The sequence below is a fragment of the Loxodonta africana genome, chromosome 4 (genome assembly GCF_030014295.1).
Source record: "Loxodonta africana isolate mLoxAfr1 chromosome 4, mLoxAfr1.hap2, whole genome shotgun sequence".
Lineage (NCBI taxonomy): Eukaryota > Metazoa > Chordata > Mammalia > Proboscidea > Elephantidae > Loxodonta > Loxodonta africana.
In genome coordinates this window covers 31,707,483-31,729,438 of record NC_087345.1, presented here as the reverse complement: position 1 = coordinate 31,729,438, position 21,956 = coordinate 31,707,483, and the positions used below count along the sequence as shown (strand labels likewise).

Below are 21,956 nucleotides of genomic sequence, written 5' to 3'. Positions count from 1 at the left end.
TTTCTGACTTGGAGTATATTTCATTGGCTCGACTGCTCGGGCACAGACTCTAATCAGGTAACAAATTTTTGGCGCCAAACATGGGGCTCGAATTACTCAGGCCCTAGTTCCATCTCCCTAAGGACTGAGCCCCTGGGATGGACCTGGGAAGAGAGAAGGTACACCCCTCCTTGAATTGTGGAGGTCTCTCAACCTGTGGTGGCCCAGAGTTCTGGCGACGGGGAAGGACCCCATGGCAGCGAGCTCCAGACAGAGGGAGAAAGTTTCTGTTGGCCATGGTAGGTAACTGGGCATCGGGTGGTAAATCCTCTGTAAAAGGCACAGGGGCGTCGGTTCTCATAGACTCCCTCCAAGAACGGGTGACTAGGTCCTGTGAGGTTGGATGAGAGACCGGTGAGGTTCCCCATTGCTAGTGGGTACCCAGGAGGTAAGGTTCCGGCTGAGAGTCCACTAAGAACTGGACTTACTTAGGACGGGATTCCCTAACTAGGAGACGTCTTAATATTTTGCGTAATCAAGTGTGGTCTGTAAATGGTTCTGGAAATTTTGGTACTATTATGAAGCTTGATCTATTCTGTACTAGAACTAACAAGTGAGATGAAAAGCTCTATATAGAATGTTTTATGACTTTATGGTATGAAAAAAGGATAAAGCCTCTGTTTTAGTCCCTCTTGTGAAGGTGAATGATGATGACAAGATAAGAGATGAAGAACCTGAGGATGTTCTTATTCTCCCATCTGGAAAAACCCCATTTGTGACCCCTCCCAGGTGGTATCAGAAGATGAGGATGGGAAGGCCTTGGGGGGGGCAGCAGAGAAGGTGGGACAGATATGGTCTCTCCACCCCATACTAGGAGTGGGGTACGATTAGGCCCACTTCCCTCAGGAGGGCTTTACCCACTCCAGGAGGTGCCAGTCCCCACTGCAGAAGAGCCACTTCAGATAATGTGAGTCCCTAATCCGTCCCTGACGTCTGAATGCATTTAAGGTCTTTACCAACGGAGATCAGGTAAAAGAGGCCAAGAAAAAGAAAGGAAAAGACCAGGACATGAAGAAACAGACCAATCCACTGGCCGCCGTTCCAGGATCATCTGGAGGAAGACAATGAGACCAAGGTAGGGATGGGCCGTGACTAAAACAAAGTACATTTTGCAAGCAGGAGGGACATTGAAAAAATGACTGCCCCCGAAAAAAGAATAGAAAAGGGCCAGGCAAGATTGAAAGGGGGTAAAAGCTTTTTCAAAGAATTACGAAAGAGCAGGAGAAGGATAGCCAGTAGACTTTCTGGTTGATACTGGAGCAGCCTTCTCGGTACTCACCCAGAAGCCTAAAGAAACTGCCTTGACCAGCAGTACTCAAGTTGTCACAGTGACTGGAGAAGAGGTGACTAGATCATTTTTGGAGGCAATAGACTGAAATAAGAGAAACTAAGCTATCCTGTCAATTTCTATACAAGCCCAAATGCTCAGTCCCACTTTTTGAGATGGGATTTCCTAAGTAAAGTACATGCTGAAATCTCTTTTGATGAAAAAGGCCTGTCTCTGACAGTTTCACCAGCAAATACCTGGCAAGTGCTAACAGCTGTCTTAGCACTCACCCAACTGGTGCTATCCCTGGCAACCATCTCACCCAAGGTTCAAACAGTGGTTGATGTTGTGGCCCTGTGGGTTCTGGCCAGTGGCTGGTTAAGACGAGCTTGGACTGTCCTACCTGTGACTGTGGAGCTATTGCTCAACATCATGCCTTCTAGGATTCAACAAGCTGAGGCTCACCTGGGGCTGCAGGGACTGATCACTGGATACCTAGAGTGAGGACTGTTGCTGGAGTGCGACCCCCATTCAACACTCCTGTTCTCTTGGTGAAGAAGATATCCGCCGGTCAGTACTGTTTTGTTCAAGATATGCAGGCTGTTAACAAAGTTCTGAAGACCTTGTTATACCCAGTAGTCCCGAACCTATATGCCCTACTCATTTTACTGTTTTGGATGACCAAGGAGAGCCAGCTAATCTTTGCTTTCGGATGGGAAGGGGACAAAAGGGAAGAAACAACTGTTAGGCTATGCTACCACGAGGGTTTAAGAACTCCCTCACTACTTCTGGAACAGTGCTGGCCCAAGGCCTAGAGCGATTACCTCCCTTCAGCTGTGGAATATTCCTGCAATATATGGACCTCCTGATAGGGAACAAGTCTGAGGAAGACTCTTAGAAATACTATGACTGTCTTAAAACTTTTTGGACAGGCTACTCAGGGGGCAGAAAGATCCTTTCAAATGGACTCCTGAGTGTCAATGAGCCTTTTGTGATTTAAAGTCCCTGTTAATGAAAGCCCCAGCCCTGGGGCTGCCAGGTTATCAAAAATCCTTTGAATTATATAAATGAAAGAAGAGGAGTAACTGTTGGTGTATTAACCCAGTTCTTGGGACCATGGAACCACCCTGTCACCCACCTATTTCTCTAAAAATCTAGACACTGTCTCAAAAGGCTGGCCAGCCTGCCTCCGAGCAGTTGCTGCCACTAACATTCTCAAAGGTGGTTGAGTTAATTTCTTTGGGACATGATACTATCCTGTTTGTCCCTCATGCAGTGACTGTAGTATTGGAACAAAAAGGACATTTGTGACTCACCTCCAGCCAACAGTGTATCAAATACAGCTTTTGAGAGAAAATCAAATTTAACTTTTGTGAAGTGTTCAAAACTAAACATTGGATGAAATATTTACTGGTGTGTGTAGATTCTTTTTCAAGATGGGTAGAGACTTTTCCCTGCCAGGCCAAGATGGCTAGAGCGAGGTACAATAGGTTTCAAATGCTTTAAGAATGAAGTGGAAACTCCATACAACATGGAGACCTCAATCTATCAGAAAACGGTGAAAGAATGAATCAGACCATAAAATTTCATCTTAGTAAACTGTGCCCTAGACAGACAGATGTTCTGCCACTGACCCTCCTCTGAGTCTGTATTGCACCCTGGGGAAAACTTAAAATCAGTCCTTTTAAGATATTTTATGGGAAATCATATTGTCTCAACCAACTCTCTCCACAATCCTCCACCCAGCCCCTAATGTAATGATGTCTAAATATTTGCTTTCTCTAACCAAAATTCTTTCACAGTTATATCGGGCAGAGGTTCCTTCTCAAGATAGCTGTGACCAGGTGCTCCTCCGAAAGTTGAAGGGCCTCCCACTCATTACCGCCTGAGTAGACTGGACCCTTCTCTAAACCACTCAGCATTGACAGTCTGTAAAGCTTGCAAGGGTCAAACCATGGATCCATCATTCCAAGTCAAGCCCTGCCCGGTCTACAGTGACAAGGAGTAGAAAGCCCAACCGACTAATGGCCTGAAGTTAAGACTTTCTAGGGTTAAAAAAGTAAAAATGTTTTTAATGCTACCTTAGATGAGATTACTATTAGGGGCCAGAGAGACTTTTGCCTGGAGAATCTTTGTCGCTGAGATAAATGTCCCCCAACTCCTTGTTAAAAGATAAAAATCTTTAGACCTATATTGCTAGAGAAGTGTTAAACATTACTGATTTCTGTCTGCCCTGTCTGGACAGAGGGTTGCATGCCTAACTCGGCTCCTAAAGTCCTGTCTCATCAAGGTTTGTACTCTTGTACACAGAGTTAATATTCTGATACTTATAGCCAGGACCTGTTACAAGATTCATGAAAGATTTGATTTTTCTTGACTGCCAGATTTTACATGGCTAAAAACCTTATTTATTAGTGAAATTAGACTGGTTGTTAAAGGCCTGTTAATGTGTTACCATCTCCAGTTTATGTTTATATGTGGGATGATATTCTCTGTCCTGAGTCAAACTGTCCAATAGATGGCTCAAGCCTGTTGCAGGGAGAAAGCCCAATCCTTTCGCCTGAAACGCTCTGATATATAAGATATAGGTTGAAACTTGGGGTAAGTGTATATGGTCACCCAAGTTTCAAAGGGGGGAATAAAAAACTCCCCAGCATGTTTTCTCCTTTTTCAAAACGGGCAACTGTTAATACCTCTGTTAATGACTTTGTTTTGACCAAATGTTAATGACTTTGTTCTTTGTTTTAAAACTGATGCAAATAACCTTTTGTTCTGTCCAGACTACTTGTGGCATACAACCCCCACAGGAAAGTTGGGGCCCAGGTATCAGATATGTATGTCCTTAGCCTAATAAAGAAATGTCTGGCAGGGGACTACAACGACAGTTGTAACCCTGTAAGATTCTGTATAAGCTCGAATGTAAAGCTGCTCTTTGGAACTCCATAGATACAGACTGTGTCGCTGCTGGGTCCCCAGTGATGTATGCATCTCCTTAATAAACTTTCTCACTCTTTCTGACTTGGAGTATGTGTCATTGGCTCGGACTGCTCCAGGGCACAGACCCTAATCAGGTAACAATAACATCTAAGAAAGGAAAATGGTATCAGTTACCTTCATAAACATAATACACAGAACCAAGGAATGGAGTCAAGATAAAATTTTTGGCTTTAATACCATCTGTAGTTTTCTTGGAAGATTACCAAAATACACTCAAATAAAGTAGACTAAAATATGCATAAAAGGGCTTAGGGAATAATGTCTCTTGGAGTCGATTCAACTATATGACAATTCATTAGAGATAGGTAGAATGGAACCAGATTTCATTCTTTGAATGACCAAGTACATTTACATTAGAGAATTTACTTTGGTATGAAAATAAAATGTTTTATGATGGATTTTATTAACTTATACAGGACTACATATTACCTACATAGTTCAAAATGCTGGAAATGTAGTATGTGCACAATAATACCAGAAACACCTTCATGTAACGACAGAACTAATGACAACAAATGATGACATTTAGCAGCTAAATCTGGATTTAATGGGGTTTATTTTTTGAGGCACATGGACTAGATCAAATTTCTCTTAAAGAGAAGAAGAGAGTTTTGAAAACACTTCCCTCCTCTACATCTTGGGATACCATGTGAAAAATTACCTGCATCTAAAAGAACTTCCATTTGTAAGTTATATCCTTGTAAAGATGTGTCCAGTTGTACAACATTGGGAGGATTTTTGTAAACTTCTGAACTGGAATGGATGAGACAACTATTATACTACAGAAAGAGAAAGGAACTCCAAATCATTTGGAGCGCCAATATCCTTATGCATAAAGCTAGAATATAAATCCCCTTGGAACTGGTAAAAGTTAAATGGAACACTTTACGTAAAAGTATTCTATATACTGTAGTGGATATCTACAGTTTAAGCACCATTGTATTGGTGAGGTTGCTGATTATAATAAAAATAATCCAAGATAAATTAAAAGAAGGTAAGATATTAAGTAAACCATTGCTCATTTAGATCAAAACAGTCTTGAAAATCCATTTGCCCTACAACTGACTCACAAGATTTTCTCATACTGTATATCTAAGTAGATGGTGAGTGGCATTGAGTGGATCTGAATTCCCTTCTCTTGGATTTTATGAGGCCCATTCAGAGTGAGCCAGGTTGAAAACACCACCAATTCCGTGTTCCGGGTCCATCTGTTGGCAAAAATATAATGCAAACAGCTTCATAAGTGCTATTTTCAATAAAATATCACAGAACAGCTTGTCCCTTTGATATTTCTAAAGCTTGCCTGCAAACCGCCTACTGGGAAATCCAACTGAAAGAGAAGGGGGAAGAAAAACCCATATAGACAAGTGATAGAAAGGGAGAAAAATAAGGGGTAAAGACAGAATGGCTAGAGGAAAGGGAACACCTGAGGGGAAAAAAGGGGCAATGCGAGAGGCAGTATCAAACACAGGCAGGAATGAAGAATTTAAGGAAAACACATAAAAACAACTGGGGGAGGGAGGGTAGAGAAGGAACCACAAAGAATGCAGCATGTCCAGAGAAACGAAAACAAAAAGAGCAGGAAACATGTAATGGCTCAATAACTGTAGTAGGATTATTAAACTGCTGGGGGAGGCAAATGATGTGAAATAGCTATTTTTCTAAGCTTCACATATTTCTTCAAGTAGTACACAAGATGAAATTTTCCAAAAGCTATTACAGATTTCAATGTCCATCATCAACTCCAAAGAAAGCAAACATCTTCCGAGTCCCATCATTTAATCTAAAAGTCTGTTTACACATGACAAAATAGCCCAGGAACTGCCCTGTAAGTGGTAAGCATGCACTGACTCAAAACCAAAATACACTGTGATGCAGATGATGTCATTCTGGGCACTTACCTGGGGTCGAATAACTTTTACAATATTTTTGAGGGCAGTGTCGGGGGATGGAGGTGAGCAATCAGGTGTTGGGCCTGTCGAGCTGTTTCTATGGTTACTAGTTCCTGGAGCAGTAATTGCTACCTCTGAGGCATTATCTGTGAATAAAAATAGAACCACCATGAACCTAGTCACTCAGTTTACCTTCTAAGACTTGAAATTTCCTTGGTGAATATGAATTGAGATTTCAACTTAAAACTGGAATCAATTATGTGATCACAATGAGGAATCTGCTCAGAAAGATAATGTTTATTGAATGTTTTGCTATCCTTTTAAACTGGTAAATATCACCCCCTATAGTACTGTTTCAAGAAGAAAGAGTATTATTGCTCAATTCATAAAGCTAGATCCTTCAGCAAAGCTGTTACCGCTGCCACTATTACAAGAACGACGAAAGTCTTAGCTTAATTAAAAGAATATGATTTGATGATCCAATGTGGCTAGAATTTTCCCCTTAATCTTTCAAATGAATATTAAGATTTATTTAATTTTATAATAAATAGTTTCATATCTCCCTGATTTATAAAACCCAAATTCAAGCCTCCTCAAAATACTTCTCCCCCCAAATCCCTCAAACTCTAGAAAAGCATCCCAGTAAATTAACCGTGATGAAAACTGACATTTGTGCAAAGTGGATATATAATGAAAACAAACACTTATGAACAGAATTATCACCCCTAGATGAGCCGGTTTGCTTACACGGACAAAATTAAATGAATGAAATTTCAAAAGTCTAAATTAATCTTCCCTTATGTTAAAAAAAAAAAATCTTTTTTTCTTATGTTCAGTATTGGGAGCGGGGCATGGATAAAGAAAGTGATGCCTTAAAAATCAGCAACATGTATAAGATTTTCTCCTTAAATTTATATTAAACCAAAATAACATCAAAGATACAGTTTTGGAATGTTGAAAATACTTGGAAAAGACGAAAACTTTTCTATAAATAACTCCCACTAGCACATAGAAAAGTTATATTATTTTAACAACAATCTTTGGCAATCTTCTGTAGCTTTTTATGAAAACTGTTGCAAGCTCAAATCTGCAAAAACTTTACTTTCCTATTATGTTTTTAATTAGCTCCAAATAATTTTATGTCTTAGACAGCTCAATTGATGCAAAGAGACTGATATTGTGAATTCTTAAGGACCAGTAAGTTTTCCCATTCCATGGCCACCATCTGAAATTCCAAGTGAAAAGAAATAATTTATGAAGTCACCTCTTGCTCATAAAAAGAAAAGGGAATGGACTCCCATAAAACTGTACCCATTGCTTAAAAATATAATTCAGTCTCACTGGAGAATCCAGACACAGGCTCATGAAACAAAAAGTACGGTGAGCCACACAGAATTAAATAAATCATTCATAAAATAAATTTTAAAAATGTCTGGAGCTCACTCTCGATTAAGGTTTAATAGATAAAGTGAGATTTGAATTGGGATTTCAAGAATAGGTAGGGTTCATAAAAATAAGTTTGTGTGGTGGTCTTCTGAGTAGGATAGATTGTTATTGTTGTTGACTCATAGTGCCTCTATGCACAACAGAACAGGACAGAAAAAACACCACCCAGTCCTGCACCATCCTCACAATTGTTGCGATGCTTGAACCCATTGTTGCAGCTCCTGTGTCAATCCATCTCACTGAGGGTCTTTCTCTTATTCACTGACCCTGTAGTTTACCAAGCATGAAGTGCTTCTCCAGGGACTGGTCCCTCCTGATAACATGTCCCAAGTACGTGAGACCAAGCCTCAACATTCTTGCTTCTAAGAAGCATTCTGGCTGTGCGTCTTCCAAGACAGGTTTGTTTATTCTTCTGGCAGTCCATGGTATATTCAATATTCTTCACCAACACCATAGTTCAAAGGCATCTACTCCTTGGTTTTCCTAATTCATTGTCTAGTTTTTGCATGTATATAAGGTGACTGAAAATACTATGGCTTGGATCAGGTGCACCTTAGTCCTCAAAGTGATATCTTGGCTTTTTAACACTTTAAAGAGGTCTTCTGCAGCAGATTTGTCCAATGCAATGTGTCTTTTGATTTCTTGACTGCTGCTTCATGAGTGTTGATTGTGGACCCAAACAAAACGAAATCTTGACAATGTCAATCTTCTCTCCATTTATCATGATGTTGCTTATTGGTCCAATTGTGAGAATTTTTTGTTTTATTTTGAGGTGTAATCCATAATGAAGGCTGTAGTCTTTGATCTTCATAAATTAGTATTAGTTAATACTGAAACAGGCAAAATACCAGTCAGCAAGGCACTGAAATGATGCTCTGATTCTCTCCAATGTGTCCTTTCTTTCTTTCATTAATTTATCATACTTCTAAAGACATTTACTTTGGGGCACCTATGTATCAGGTATTATGCTATGCTCTAAGGATAAATTTAAAAGAATATCTATCTTTGAGAAGTATACAATCAAGTGTATCATCAGAAATGCAAACAAATAATAATGTAATATAGCTTAAGAATTGATAACTGATTGCAGTTCAATGAATTATTTAATATGGTACTTTTAGCCATGGTCTTTGTGACTCACACATAATGATTGAATGGGACTATGCAAATAAGGTGTGTGGAACCTGTGATGATTGGAGTTATGTGTCAACTTGGCTGGGTCATGATTCCCAGTGTTGTGTGTTTGTCCTCCATTTTATGAGTTGTGGATCCTGACCTCTACATGTTGACGAAGCAGGACTGGTGTAAGGTGTTTGTCTTGGGTCACAGTCTTGCAGGATGGTATGACTCAAGCTCCACCCTTACTAAAGTTAAGCCCTTCCCTGGGGTGGTGTCCTGGATCTAAAATATACATGTGTGTCCTGAGGAGGCTCTCTCTCTCTGCATCTGGATCCCACATCTGGTTGGTCACCAGTTGATCTCCCCAGAGGCCTGCTGTCTGACTTGCCGATCCTGGGATTCACCACCTCCACAGCCCCTTGGACTGGTGGCCTATCATGTGACCTGATTCACCAGCTTCCATGCCCTTGTGAGCCAGCAGTCTGCGGTCTGAACAGCCAGTTCGGGCTCCTCAGCCCCTGCAGCCACATGGGTAAGGAGAACCCTATGCCTGACCCATGAATTTCAGACTTGCCAGCCTCCACAACCTCATGAGCCATTTCCTTCATGTGTTTCTTGAGTTCTGTGAGACTTTGCAATGAATTACGGAACCCAAAAACCGGAGGGAGGGTACTGAGGAGAGAGGGAGTAGTTGATGTTTGAGATGATGGAGTGTTACAGCAGTTGGACATTTGGGATACCTTTAACCCCCACCTCATAGGAACCAGCTTTGTGCTGATCCTTATAAAAGATACTATTTGTTTACTGATAAATGAAGCATGATAAAAAAGCAGGAGAAGGAGCAGTCAGGCTATGGCTGGGAGGGAAGGTGGTTGTGAAATTCTTCAGTTTTCAGCCAAGTAAGATAGGATAGAGCATAAGATGTAAAGGCATGAAAGTAGAAACAGCCTAATTGAACATGTTATTTTATATTAGGAAGGAGCTGGAGATAAAATTGGATGAGTAAAAGAAAGTTTTATTGGTATTCTTAATTCTGTAGGGAATGAGGAATGTTGAAGATGTTTGTTTAAGCAGGAAGTGGCATAGTAATAATAACAATCTGCTCTTCTCTCTACAGTTGCCTTCAAGTCCATTCTAACTCATGGTGACCCCATGTATGTTATAATAGAACTGTGCTCCACAGGTTTTCAGTGGCTGATTTTATGGAAGTAGATCACCAGGCCCTTCTTCTGAGGCACCTCTGGATGGACTCATACCTTCAAACTTTTTGTTAGCAGCTGAGCATGTTAGCTATTTGCACCACTCAGGGATTCAAATAATAATAACAGCTAACAATTATTGAATGTGGATTATGTACAGGCAGCATGTTAAATTGTTTATTTCTTGAATATAATTTAATTTTCAAAATAATGCCACGAAATAGTTTCTATTACTACCATCCCTGTTTTACAGAAAGTCCTGTACCAAAATTATATAGCCGGTAAGTGGCAGAGAAGGAATTGAAATTCCAGGTTAATGCCACATTGCTCTTCTGCTGGTCAGCCTGCCATAGGTATGCAGAAGCAACTGGAGGGGGCAGAGCCTGAAGACTACTACCATAGTCCAGATATAAGCAGTCTCTACTCCTAAACACAGCGAACCAACTCCATAGAAAGTTAGAAAGTAGAACACTGAGACAATAAAAAGAAAAAATGTCGACCTTAAAAATATCTTTAGGCTATGCTTGTATGTGCCATGTGGCATAATACCAAAACTAGCTGCCATCAAGTTGACTCTGACTCACGGCAATTCCGTGCGTCAGAGTAGAACTGCTTCATAGGGCTTTCAATAGCTGTCGTCTTATAGATAACATGGCGAAGAATGGGAATTCCAGAACACTTAATTGTGTTCATGAGGAACGCACATATAGACCAAGAGGCAAGTGTTTGAACAGAACAAGGGAATACTGAGTGATTTAACATCAAGAAAGTTGTGTGTCAGGGTTGTATCCTCTCACCATACTTATTCAATCTATATGCTGAGCAAATTATCTGAGAAACTGGACTACATGAAGAAGAACATGGCATCAGGATTGGTGGAAGGTTCATTAACAGCCTGCGATGTGCAGATGACCCACCTTCTTGCTTGCTGAAAATGAAGAGGACTTGAAGCACTTACTGATGAAAATTAAAGACTACAGCCTTTAGTATGGATTACACCTCAACACAAACAAAACAAAAATTCTTACAAGTGGACCAATAAGCAACCTTATGATAAATGGAGAAGAGACTGAAGTTATCAAGAATTACATTTTACTTGGATCCACAATCAATGCCCATGGAAGCTGCTGTTAAGAAATCAAAGAACATATTGCACTGGGCAAATCTGCCACAAAAGACCTCTTTAAAGTGTTAAAAAGCAAAGATGTCACTTTGAGGACTGAGGTGCGCCTGACCCAAGTCATGGTATTTTCAATCACCTCATACACGTACGAAAGCCAGACAGTGAGTAAGGAAGATGGAAGAATTGATGCCTTTGAATTATGGCATTGGCAAAGAATACAGAATATACCATGAACTACCAGAAGAACAAACAAATCTGTCTTGGAAGAAGTACAGCCAGAATGCTCCTTAGAAGCAAGAATGTCGAGACTTGGTCTCACATACTTTGGACATGTTATCGGGAGGAACCAATCCCTGGAGAAGGACTTCATGCTCGGTAAAGTTGAGTGAAAAAGAGAAAGACCCTCAAAAGATGGCTTGACACAGTGGCTGGAACAATGGGCTCAAACACAGAAACGATTGTGAGCATGGCGCAGGACCAGGCAGTGTTTCGTTCTGTTGTATATAGGGTCACCAAGAGTTGAAACCAACTTGATGGCATCTAACAACAGTAAGAACAATCTTCAGAAAGTAGATCACCAAACCTTTCTTACACAGTGCCACTGGATGGATTTGAACCACCAACCTTTTGGTTAACAGCTGATTTCAAACCATTTGTGCCACCCAGGGACTTATGTCTGGGTTAAATCACAATTATTAGTGACACTTGAGCAAGTAACATAGCTTCTTTAAGCTCTTTTAGCCTCATAAGTAAGAAGCCGATGATAATGATAATATGTACCTCATAGTTAATTCAAGAATTAATAAAATAAAGAAATCTGTTTGAAATGCTGAGTACAGTGCTTAGCTAAAAGGAAGTATTTAATACATGTTAGCTACTATAACAGTTATTGTTCCACTAACCCACTTCTTTTCTTCTAAAAGTCCTCAATTTAGCTTCATTTTCTGTCTCAGTTTTGAATTTATGAAATTCAATTTAGACAAACTTTAGATACACATGCCACCAAAAATTCACTACTGTGGTGAACAATGATTGTTGTACACATGTTTCTTATACGCCAACGGAATTAATAACCCAGAGAGCATGTTCTCAAACATCTAAGAAGATATGATTGCTTTGACCCTGTACCAATAAATATCTAATCAGAAATAACTTTTCACAGAGCTAGTAAATGTTGCTTAAATTTTTACAAATTCTAGAATCAATATATAACAGTGAAGCCAATCTAGAATTTTAGGAAAAAGCAGTAAACATGAGTTTAGGAAGGAAAAAAAATACAAGAGGAAATAAAAAAGATGCATTATAGGTAGTGATGGAAATTTGGTAAAGTAAATGGACAATGTAAGGCAACATTGCAGCAATGGTCCTGGCCTCAACCTAATTTGGATTAAACTAAGGATCTGGCATATAGAAGAAATAAATGGCAGGCCCACCCCGTGGCTAGCTGGAGAAGACTTGGGCAGGAGGAGGTTTCCAAAGTGCATGTGTTTTGTTCAAAGATAGAATCTGAATCAAAAAGGGAAGGTGACTCACCAAGCCAGTTCCACAGCTTAGCTTGACTTCATACCTGAGTCCTAAATCAAGGAGCCACCAATTTTTAGTAAAGTACAAAGATAAGTTTCACTAAAATCTTCATTATTAATTAACAACAAAAGTGTGGGCAACTTATGAGCCAAAAACTTCAGTTGCCGATACTACTAAATGTGTCATCGAAAACTTAGCCTGTGGGTGCAATTGGTGCAAAGAGATATCAAGCTCTTCTACCTCAATCACTTATAGCCTTGGTGCAGGTATCAGCAGGCATTAGTAGCAGTGGCATTGCTATTGGTTCAGTGCCTTCTCTGGACATCATAGTCAACATAGCTGCCTTTTTTTCTTATTGGCAGTAACAAGTGTTATCCAGAGCAAGAGAATTGAGAAGAGGCTGTTGTGGGTCAAATTGTGTCCCCTCCAGGTCAGCACAATTGGACTAAACCAAAAGCAGTTTCCTGAATAAACTGAATGCTTTGAAGGCCAGCGTAGCAGGGGCAGGGGTCTGGGGACCATGGTTTCAGGGGACATCTAAGTCAATTGGCATAATAAGATCTATTAACAAAACATTCTGCAACCCACTTTGAAGAGTGGCATCTGGGGTCTCAAATGCTAGCAAGCAGCCATCTAAGATGCATCAGCTGGTCTCAACCCACCTGGATCAAAGGAGAATGAAGAACACCAAGGACACAAGGTGATTACGAGCCCAAGAGACAGAAAGGGCCACATGAACCAGCGACTACATCATCCTGAGGCCAGAAGAATTGGATGGTGCCCCGCTACAACCAATGACTGCCCTGACAGGGAACACAACACAGAACCCCTGAGGGAGCAGGAGAACAGTGAGATGCAGACCCCAAATTCTCATAAAAAGACTGGGCTTAATGGTCGGACTGAGACTAGAAGGACCCTGGTGGTCATGGCCCCCAGACCTTCTGTTGGCCCAGGACAGGAACCATTCCCGAAGCCAACTCTTCAGACATGGATCGGACTGGACAATGGGTTGGAGAGGGATGCTGGTGAGGAGTGAGCTTCTTGGATCAGGTGGACACTTGAGACTATGTTGGCATCTCCTGCCTGGAGGGGAGATGAGAGGGTGGAGGGGGTTAGAAGCTGGCAAAAAGGACACGAAAAGAGAGAGTGGAGGGAGAGAGCAGGCTGTCTCATTAAAAAAAAATAGGGGGAGAGTAATTGGGAGTGTGTAGCAAGGTGTATATGGGTTTTTGTGTGAGAGACTGACTTGATTTGTAAACTTCCACTTAAAGCACAGTAAAAATTATAAAAAAAAAAAATTGTGTGCCCCCCCAAAATATGTGTTAGAATCCTAACCCCTATACCAGTGGATGTAATCTAATGTAATGTAATACAATCACCTTCCATAATGCAATGCAATGCAATGCAATCAATCAATTAGCTGAGATCATACCAGTGTAGGGTAAATCCTAAATCTAATCACTTCTGAGTCACAAAAAGATCTGCATAGACACAGAAACAACGGAGCACTTACTTGGAAAGACAGACGCCATGTTAGGATCAACAAGAACCAAGGAAGACCTGGGATTAATGACAAGGAAGGAATCAACATGACCAAAACCTTGTTTTGGTCATCTAGCTTTCAGGACTGTGAAAAAATTAATTTCTGATCTTGAAAGCCACTCACTTGTGGTATTTCTGTTACAGCAGCACTAGGAAACTAAGACAGTGGCCAGCGCCACATAGTATGCAAGATCATTTGAAGAAACACATTTAAGACTCTTTGGAAACCCTGGTGGTGTAGTGGTCAAGAGCTATGGCTGCTAACCAAAAGGTCAGCAGTTCAAATCCACCAGGTGCTCCTTGGAAACACTATGGGGCAGTTCTATCTGTCCTATTTGGTTGCTCTGAGTTGGAATTGACTCGATGGCAATGGCTTTGGTTTGGCTTTTGGTTTCAAGAAACCTAATAACAAATGGGACCTGAAGAAGAGAAGTGCTGATTGGAGCCTGCAATTGTGAATAATCAAAAGTTGCAGTGGACAGATCTTGCCAAAGAAAGGAGAAAAGGGCAGCCATAATCTAAAAGATATAATTTTGTGAATTATAAGAGAAAAGAAGAAAAAGTTTAACAACCCTAGAGGGCAAAAGAAAGGATAAAGGAAATTAAAAATTACAAATCCATTGAAGACAGAACCCAAGTATTGGAAGAAATAGAAATTTTGGGTTGAGTAATTAACAAAATCTGAGGCAAAAAAGAGGAGTAATACGAGCAGTTGAAAAAGGGTATGGAAAAAACATTTGGGGACTTCTGGTTCAAAATGGCTGATTTATCACATATGCTTATGTATCCTTCCACTATTATTTCCCCATTTATATTACAGATACGAAAACCCCTCTTTCTATTCTTTCTCCAATAACATTAGAAATATTAAAATGTAGAAATAAAAATGCTAAAAGGAGACAAAAAATTAAGAATTTTCTGGAAAGTGTAGTGTAGATGAATCAAATGGTGACATGCAAGAAAGCTGAGGAAGCAAAGCCCCATATAAACTAACATGCTTTTTAGGTATTACACTGTACCTTAGTATTTTTACTTTCCTTTTCTCGATCTGCATCATTTTTACACTGTTTACACTGTTTCTAAATAGCTTCAGATCCCAAGATACTTTTATGCCTATGAATAATCCCATGAAAATGATGCTGCTTCCAGAGAGCTACTTAAATTCAGAGCCAGAAGAAAGTTCGTATACAGAAAAATCTTCCATATTAGAAACCTAAAATAGAATTATTTTTTGAACAATAATTTTTTTATAAGGTTAATTAGAATTTTCATTATTTTTAGTAGACTTTTTTCTCTGTATAGAAATTTAATTGGGAAGGTGTACTATCACACACTGAAGAATTTATTGATAGGTGAAAAAGAAATTCCTTGCCTTTCTTTTCAGGAATTTAGTACAGGTAGACCCCAGCTTACGATGTATTTGGCTTATGATGAACCACACCTATGATTCCATTTTATTTATTTATTTCTTGTACATCTTATCATCAGTAATACGTACTGCATATGACGTTGTAATTTGGTGATGTCATCATTCTCAGATGTTCACTCATAGGTGTTCAATGTTATGAATTACTGTTCAAAACACTGCGGTATAGCAGGCTATGGCCTGGTCTACAATGAAGTCTGTGTTGGTGTAGGGACTTGTAACAGAGAGAAACCTGGGCAGTGTTCAACTCTAACAACATATGACAATTGAACGGCACGCATATGTCTCCAGCAGCCATTAGGACTTTGACTTCATTGTTAGGACACGGCCACTAACTTCATTGTAATATTCTTCAGTGTACCCGGAACACTGCATCCATGTTCCTCAGAGGAAGTTACAGGAAAATGTATGCAGAGGATATGAAAAAATTGCTGAGTTATGTGAACACGCTCCAAGCATTTGATCAGGATAATATGATGGAAGAGTTTGATGGGAAACTGGTCCATATGTAAGAACACTAGATTTAGAACTTGATATCGATGATGGGGAACAGCTCATAGATCATGAAGAAGGGGAATTGACAGATCAGGACTTAATGGATTTTGAAGAGGAAAGAAATGCTGCAGAGGAAAGAAATAATAAGGAAGAGGAAAAAGAGAAGTTGTCAAAAATTTTACAGTGACAGGATTACCTGAAGTTTTTTCTACACTGAATTAGGGGCTTCAGGTGCTTGAAATTATGGACCCAAATGCTGACTGTTTTGCTAACGTCAATAGGCAGATTTGGGAAATAGTGAGATGTTACCACAAAACATATGAAGAAAAAAAGAAAAGGTCCATACAGACAACTCTCCCTAATTTTCTAACCAGAAACGCTATTCTCATTCCCAGGGGTAACCCAGATGATCCAGAACCTTCCACAAGAGGAGTTATTATCGCAGCTGACAAAATGCAGTGCTGTCCAACTCTTCTTCATCACTGGAGTAAATTTTTATGATTTGTGTGTTTTTTTATGTATGTATGTATTAAGATACATCTGTAAGTTTATATGTAAGGTTTCAACCCTCAAAGACAAAGAATAAAGATTGAATTTATAAAGACACTGATAAAGAGCAATAATAATGAAAACTAAAAATTAAAAAAAAAAAGAGGTATTCAACTTACATCAGAACTGATTTATGACAGAGTTGTAGGAATGGAACCCTATCATAAATCAAGGACTATCTGTAATTGTTTTCAATTCATATGTTATAATAAAGGGTTAGGATTACATGGATCAGTTCCACCTCTGTTAAATGCAGAAGAAAACAGAATGTGCGTTATTTCCTTTCTAAGAGTGATCCAAATCACAAAGGACACAATTCTCACCAAATATTGTCTCTTTCCGCCATTATTTTGTTAATGGAGTATAGTTACGTACAGTTATACACACACACACATAATATTATGAAAGAGAAAGACATGAAAATATGAAAACCTGTGGATATTTGAATACCTGGACATTTGGCACTGTATTCTTAGCCTGAGACTATTTAGTGAATAAATAAACCAGAGCTAGGGTATCCTCATGCTCACTAAGAACGAGGTTTTTAATAATTTGTGTCATTCAATCTTCCTATACTTACTGAGTACTTCGTATGTGTCAGGGAGTAGAAGTATAAAGATTAATGACATCATTCATGTGCTGGAGGAACTCACTGTTTACTGAGAGATAGACATGCTAGCAAATATTAAACTACAATGTATAAGCCAAGATAAGAGATTAAATAATTATACTACAACCATAAATACACTTCTATGTAAAAAATTGAAAATCACAGAGAAATTGATAATTTTAAGAGAAAATATAAAAAACAAAATTCGATACAAAAGATACACTAAAAAGTTGTCAAAGAAGCTGCTCCTAGAAAACCTACTGAGCCCAAACAGATAATATAAGTTTTACTATACCTTCAAAGAATGAATAACATCTATCCTACTTAAGCTTTTCAAGAGCATAGAAAGTACATAAAATTTCCCAGTTAATTTTGGGACACTTACATAAACCCAAACCAAAACAACAAAAGATGTTACCTTCTAAATTTCTACCATCTCATATGTAAATATATTAGCAAAAATCCTAAATATTAACAAATTGAATGCAAGTATATATTAAAATAATAAAACTGGAGAGCCAAACCAAACAGGTTATTCCAGGAATACAATAATCATTTAACATTAATAAATATTCTAATATATTATTCATAACTTTAGATTACAGAAAAAATACATATGATGATGATGGTGGAAATTACCATCATAACAATTGAGAGATACTTTGTACCAGGCACTGTTCCAAGTTCTCTTCACCTCAAAAGAATCTGAAAAGACCCTTGATAAAATTCAGTATCTTTTCCCGGTTAAAAATAACATTCACAGTAAAATCGAAATAGAGACATAATTTGTTAACCAGATAGTAAAAATCTGAATCCAACAGTGAATATTATATTTAACAGGAAATCTCTCTCCTTTCCTTTTGGACTCCAATGAAATAATCTTGCACTGATTGTATTCCCTTTATCGCTTATTTTCTTTTCTGTAGTTTTCATTGTTTTGCCACTTTCTGTTACAGTCTGAATAGTTTCTTCTACTCATTTTCCAGTTAATTAGTTCTTTCTTTATCTGTGTCTAATCAACTATCACGCCATCTTCCCAATTTCCACTATACTTTTCAGTTCTAATATTTGTTTGACTTTTTTCCCAAATCTACAATGTTACCATGTTGTATTTTTCAATTCCTTGACAGCATGTTCAAGCTTGGCTTTTATTTGAAAATGGCAAGCACAACTGTTTTTTGTTTGAATTTGTGTCTCATCAATTCTAACATCTGAAGTCTTCAAGGGTCTGTTTCAGTGGTCTCTGGTTCTCATGGAATTCTGTTCAGTTATAGGTATCATTTTCAATTCTGTGCTCTTTGCTACACAACTTGTTGTTTATAACAAGGTAAATGACATTAAACATAATTCTTTGTCTTTTAGTAAATTAGTTAATTCAAAAAAGCATCAAAACTTACATTCTAATACTAGATGCTAAATAAAGTCTATGGAAAACTCACCTGTACAATGATAAAAAAAAAATGATAGACACATTATTTAATCTCTCTGCATTTCAGTTTTCTTAATTGTAAAAATGGAGTGCTGGTGGCACAGTAGTTAAGAGCTCGGCTGCTAACCAAAAGGTTGGCACCTCAAATGCACCAGCCACTCCTTGGAAACCCCATGGGGCAGTTCTACTCCGAAATCAACCCAAAGGCACCTAACAACAACAGCAATTGTAAAAATAGGGCCGATTAATAGTTGTATTCTAAGTTTTATGTGTGCAGATAAAATGAAAGAATATACAAGAAAAATAACTAGCACATTATCAGGCACACAATAGGGCTTAATAAATATGAGATTCTTTTTTCCCCTGTCAAAACAATATCATTAGAACTAAAATACAAAAAAGGAAGGAAAAAACAGAGGGAAAAGCGAGAAAGGAGTCATGCTTTGTAGATAATTCATCTAGAGTAATGACTGTGAGTGCTTGGGCTGGATTTGAGCCCAGTTTCTTTTAGTCACTAACACAAATTGGTAGGGACATACTTATTTGAGGAACAAGGCAGGGTCCCTCGAAGAATTATTCACTATAAGGGCTGGTCCTGTTAACTGCCTTTGCACCAAAGTCAGAAAAAACTGTTGGGTACTCCATGCAGACTGTCTGGAAAAAAGCATCTTGAGTGGTCCTTATAAGTAATTTAATACATAGTACAAGACAGTGGGTAATCAAGTACTAAATTATTTAGAAAAGACTATAAGTGTCTCCAGCTTCTGAATCTGCGATCTGTACCATTTCAGTGATGATTTGATTTTATACTACTTTGCACTGTACTTTATCTCTTCCAGACTATTGTTTGGCAGAGACTCATATTTCCCCGATTCCCTCCACAGCTATTAGCTCAATGCAATCCTTCAAAAATACTAAATGAAATAAAGTGAATAAGAAAAACCGTGTCAATGGTAACCATGGTACAATGGATCACTTTTGTGTAGCCTTTCTGGTCATGGTCTTGTAACTCCCTCCCAAGTGATTGGGTGGAACAGTGCAAATAAGGTAATTGTGGCCCACCAAGGGGATTGGTCAGTTTTGCCATCCTGCTAGGCTTAAAGGGAGCTGATCCCAGAGTAGAGAAAAAATCCCACCAATACCAAGGAAGAAGAGCCAGGAGCAGAGAACACGTATTTTGGACCTGAGATCCCTGCACTGAGAAGCTCCTGGACTCAAGGGAGAGAGAGCTGTAACACTGGAGACAACGGGAACTGGTGACAGAGAAATGGCAGCAGGAGAGGCCAGCAGGACACAGCGCAGCGGGCTTCCCAGCCCATGGAGGGAGAAAACTGAGTGCCTTTGGGCTGAGGCTTACTAGTGGAGTGAGGTGCCTCTGCATACTTAATGGCAGAGCTAAAGAGCTTTGTAACACTTGTCTGAGTACAGCAGAGGCCAAGGGCCAGAGAGAGGCATGCTCGAGCTTGGAAGCAGCTGTCCTGATGGAAGAACTGTATCCCAAGCATTCCTGAACCTGAGTTGTAACCCGTTACTTCCCCAATAAACACCATAATCATAAGTATTGTCTGTGAATTCTGTGTTGCCATTGCAATGAATTATCGAACCCAGCAGAGAACGAGAGAGTGCCATGGGGAGGATGGTTGGTGTCAGAATTGGTAAACATGGGGAAGAGAGGAGGCATGTCTGACCTCAGCCTCACAGGAATCAGCCTTGTGCTGTTGGTCTTGATTCTCCTTCCCCTTTGTGAAGTTAGAGGAGTTCAGATACCACTTCCAGGCCATTTTTACAGTAACTGTCACAAACATCCTTAATAACATGGAAAAGAGTGATCTGGCTTTTATAATTCTCTGGCCTTTTTGGACAAAATCCAAATGAAAAGCATATTCTAGAAGATACAGAAGAACAGATTTGTTTTCTTAATTATATTAATTACCAAAATACCAATTATCCAGTGGACTTTTCAAAGTAGCAGCCTGTGTTCAAGGTAGTTTTACATGGTCAACCTACATTTCACACCTGCAGCTACAAAACACAGCTGATGAAAAGGACATGAGGTGTGTAAAAGCTGCTTAGAGATGATTACTGAATATAGTAGCAATTTCAGATTGAAATAAGGGGCTTATCTTCTAGTCAGATTCCCTTACTATGCATTAGATTATGTATTATGTCTGTCAGCTTCCTTTACAATAACAAGCTTAGAAGAAAAAAAACTTTTAGTTTACTTGAGTTTTTATATACAAACTATTCTATGAATACAAAATAATTCACATGCAAAGTTACAGCCTAGTATTTTAATATCATTCATTTAGCATCTATTGGATAGTTAAGAGTACAGAAGAAACCATGCTAGATGCTATGCAGCTGACAAATAGGACTGTGCTTACTTCTGGCTGGGGATTCAGCAAAGGCATCATGGAACAGGTCGTGATTAAGCAGGTCTCTGATAATATTAACAAAATTTAGACATGAAGGAACCAGTGGGAAGGACACTGAAAGAGTTAGAAGTTTAAGTTGAGCAAAAGGTAGAGAGATGGAAAAGTTAGGCAAGTTTGTGGAATAAGGACGAGTTAAGTTTGAATAGAACATTCATGGAGGAGATATAAAGAAATGGAGGGGTCATATACAAAGAACATGGGCTTCAGGATCAGAGAAATTTAGAGGAAAAACCCAGTATGTTTAAAGTCTTCTCAGCTGTGAAACAGTGCCTTCCTCATAGTGTTGTAAGAATAAATGAACTGTGTGTGTATTTAACATATTGCCTGGCACATAACAAGTGCTCAATAAATGTATTTATTGCTATTATTATAATACATATGTATCTAATAATAATAAATAAAACTAAATAGGTGGCTTGAGACCTTATTATGGAAAGTCTTGAATGAAATACTAAATAATCATCAAGCATAAGTACTTAATACTTCTTAGTCTAGCAATTTGAAGTATAATTTTTTTATCTTGGCCTTAAGTTAGGTGTTGGCAAACTTTTTCTACAAAGGGCCAGATACTTTGTTGCAAATACTTAACTCTGCAGTTGTAATACAAGAGCAGCCACAGACAATTATGTAAGGAAATAAGTGTGACAATATTTATTTACAAAAACCAGCAGTAGGCCAGATTTAGTCCTTAGGCAATTGTTTGTGGACCCCTGACTTCAGCACTTCCCAAAGAAATGTTTTTTCCCACCATGGAGAAACACAGAAGATTATGTAAGATATTTACTTTTCCATATTCATATTATTTATGAACATTCCTCTCACTATGGAATTGAAATCTAAGGTTTTTGTTATGTAAAACAGAAA

The 21,956-nt window shown here is 38.9% G+C and overlaps 1 protein-coding gene across 5 annotated transcripts in view; it reads right to left on the bottom strand.

Moving 5' to 3' along the window:
• ANKS1B (ankyrin repeat and sterile alpha motif domain containing 1B) overlaps positions 1-21,956 on the bottom strand; it is a 1,402,370-nt gene that overhangs the window by 809,870 nt on the left and 570,544 nt on the right. For all 5 annotated transcript variants that reach the window (XM_023559966.2, XM_023559973.2, XM_003405282.4 and 2 more), the window contains exon 11: positions 6,205-6,341. In XM_023559966.2, the coding sequence (XP_023415734.2) occupies positions 6,205-6,341 (137 nt within the window). The remainder of the gene's footprint in view (positions 1-6,204; positions 6,342-21,956) is intronic.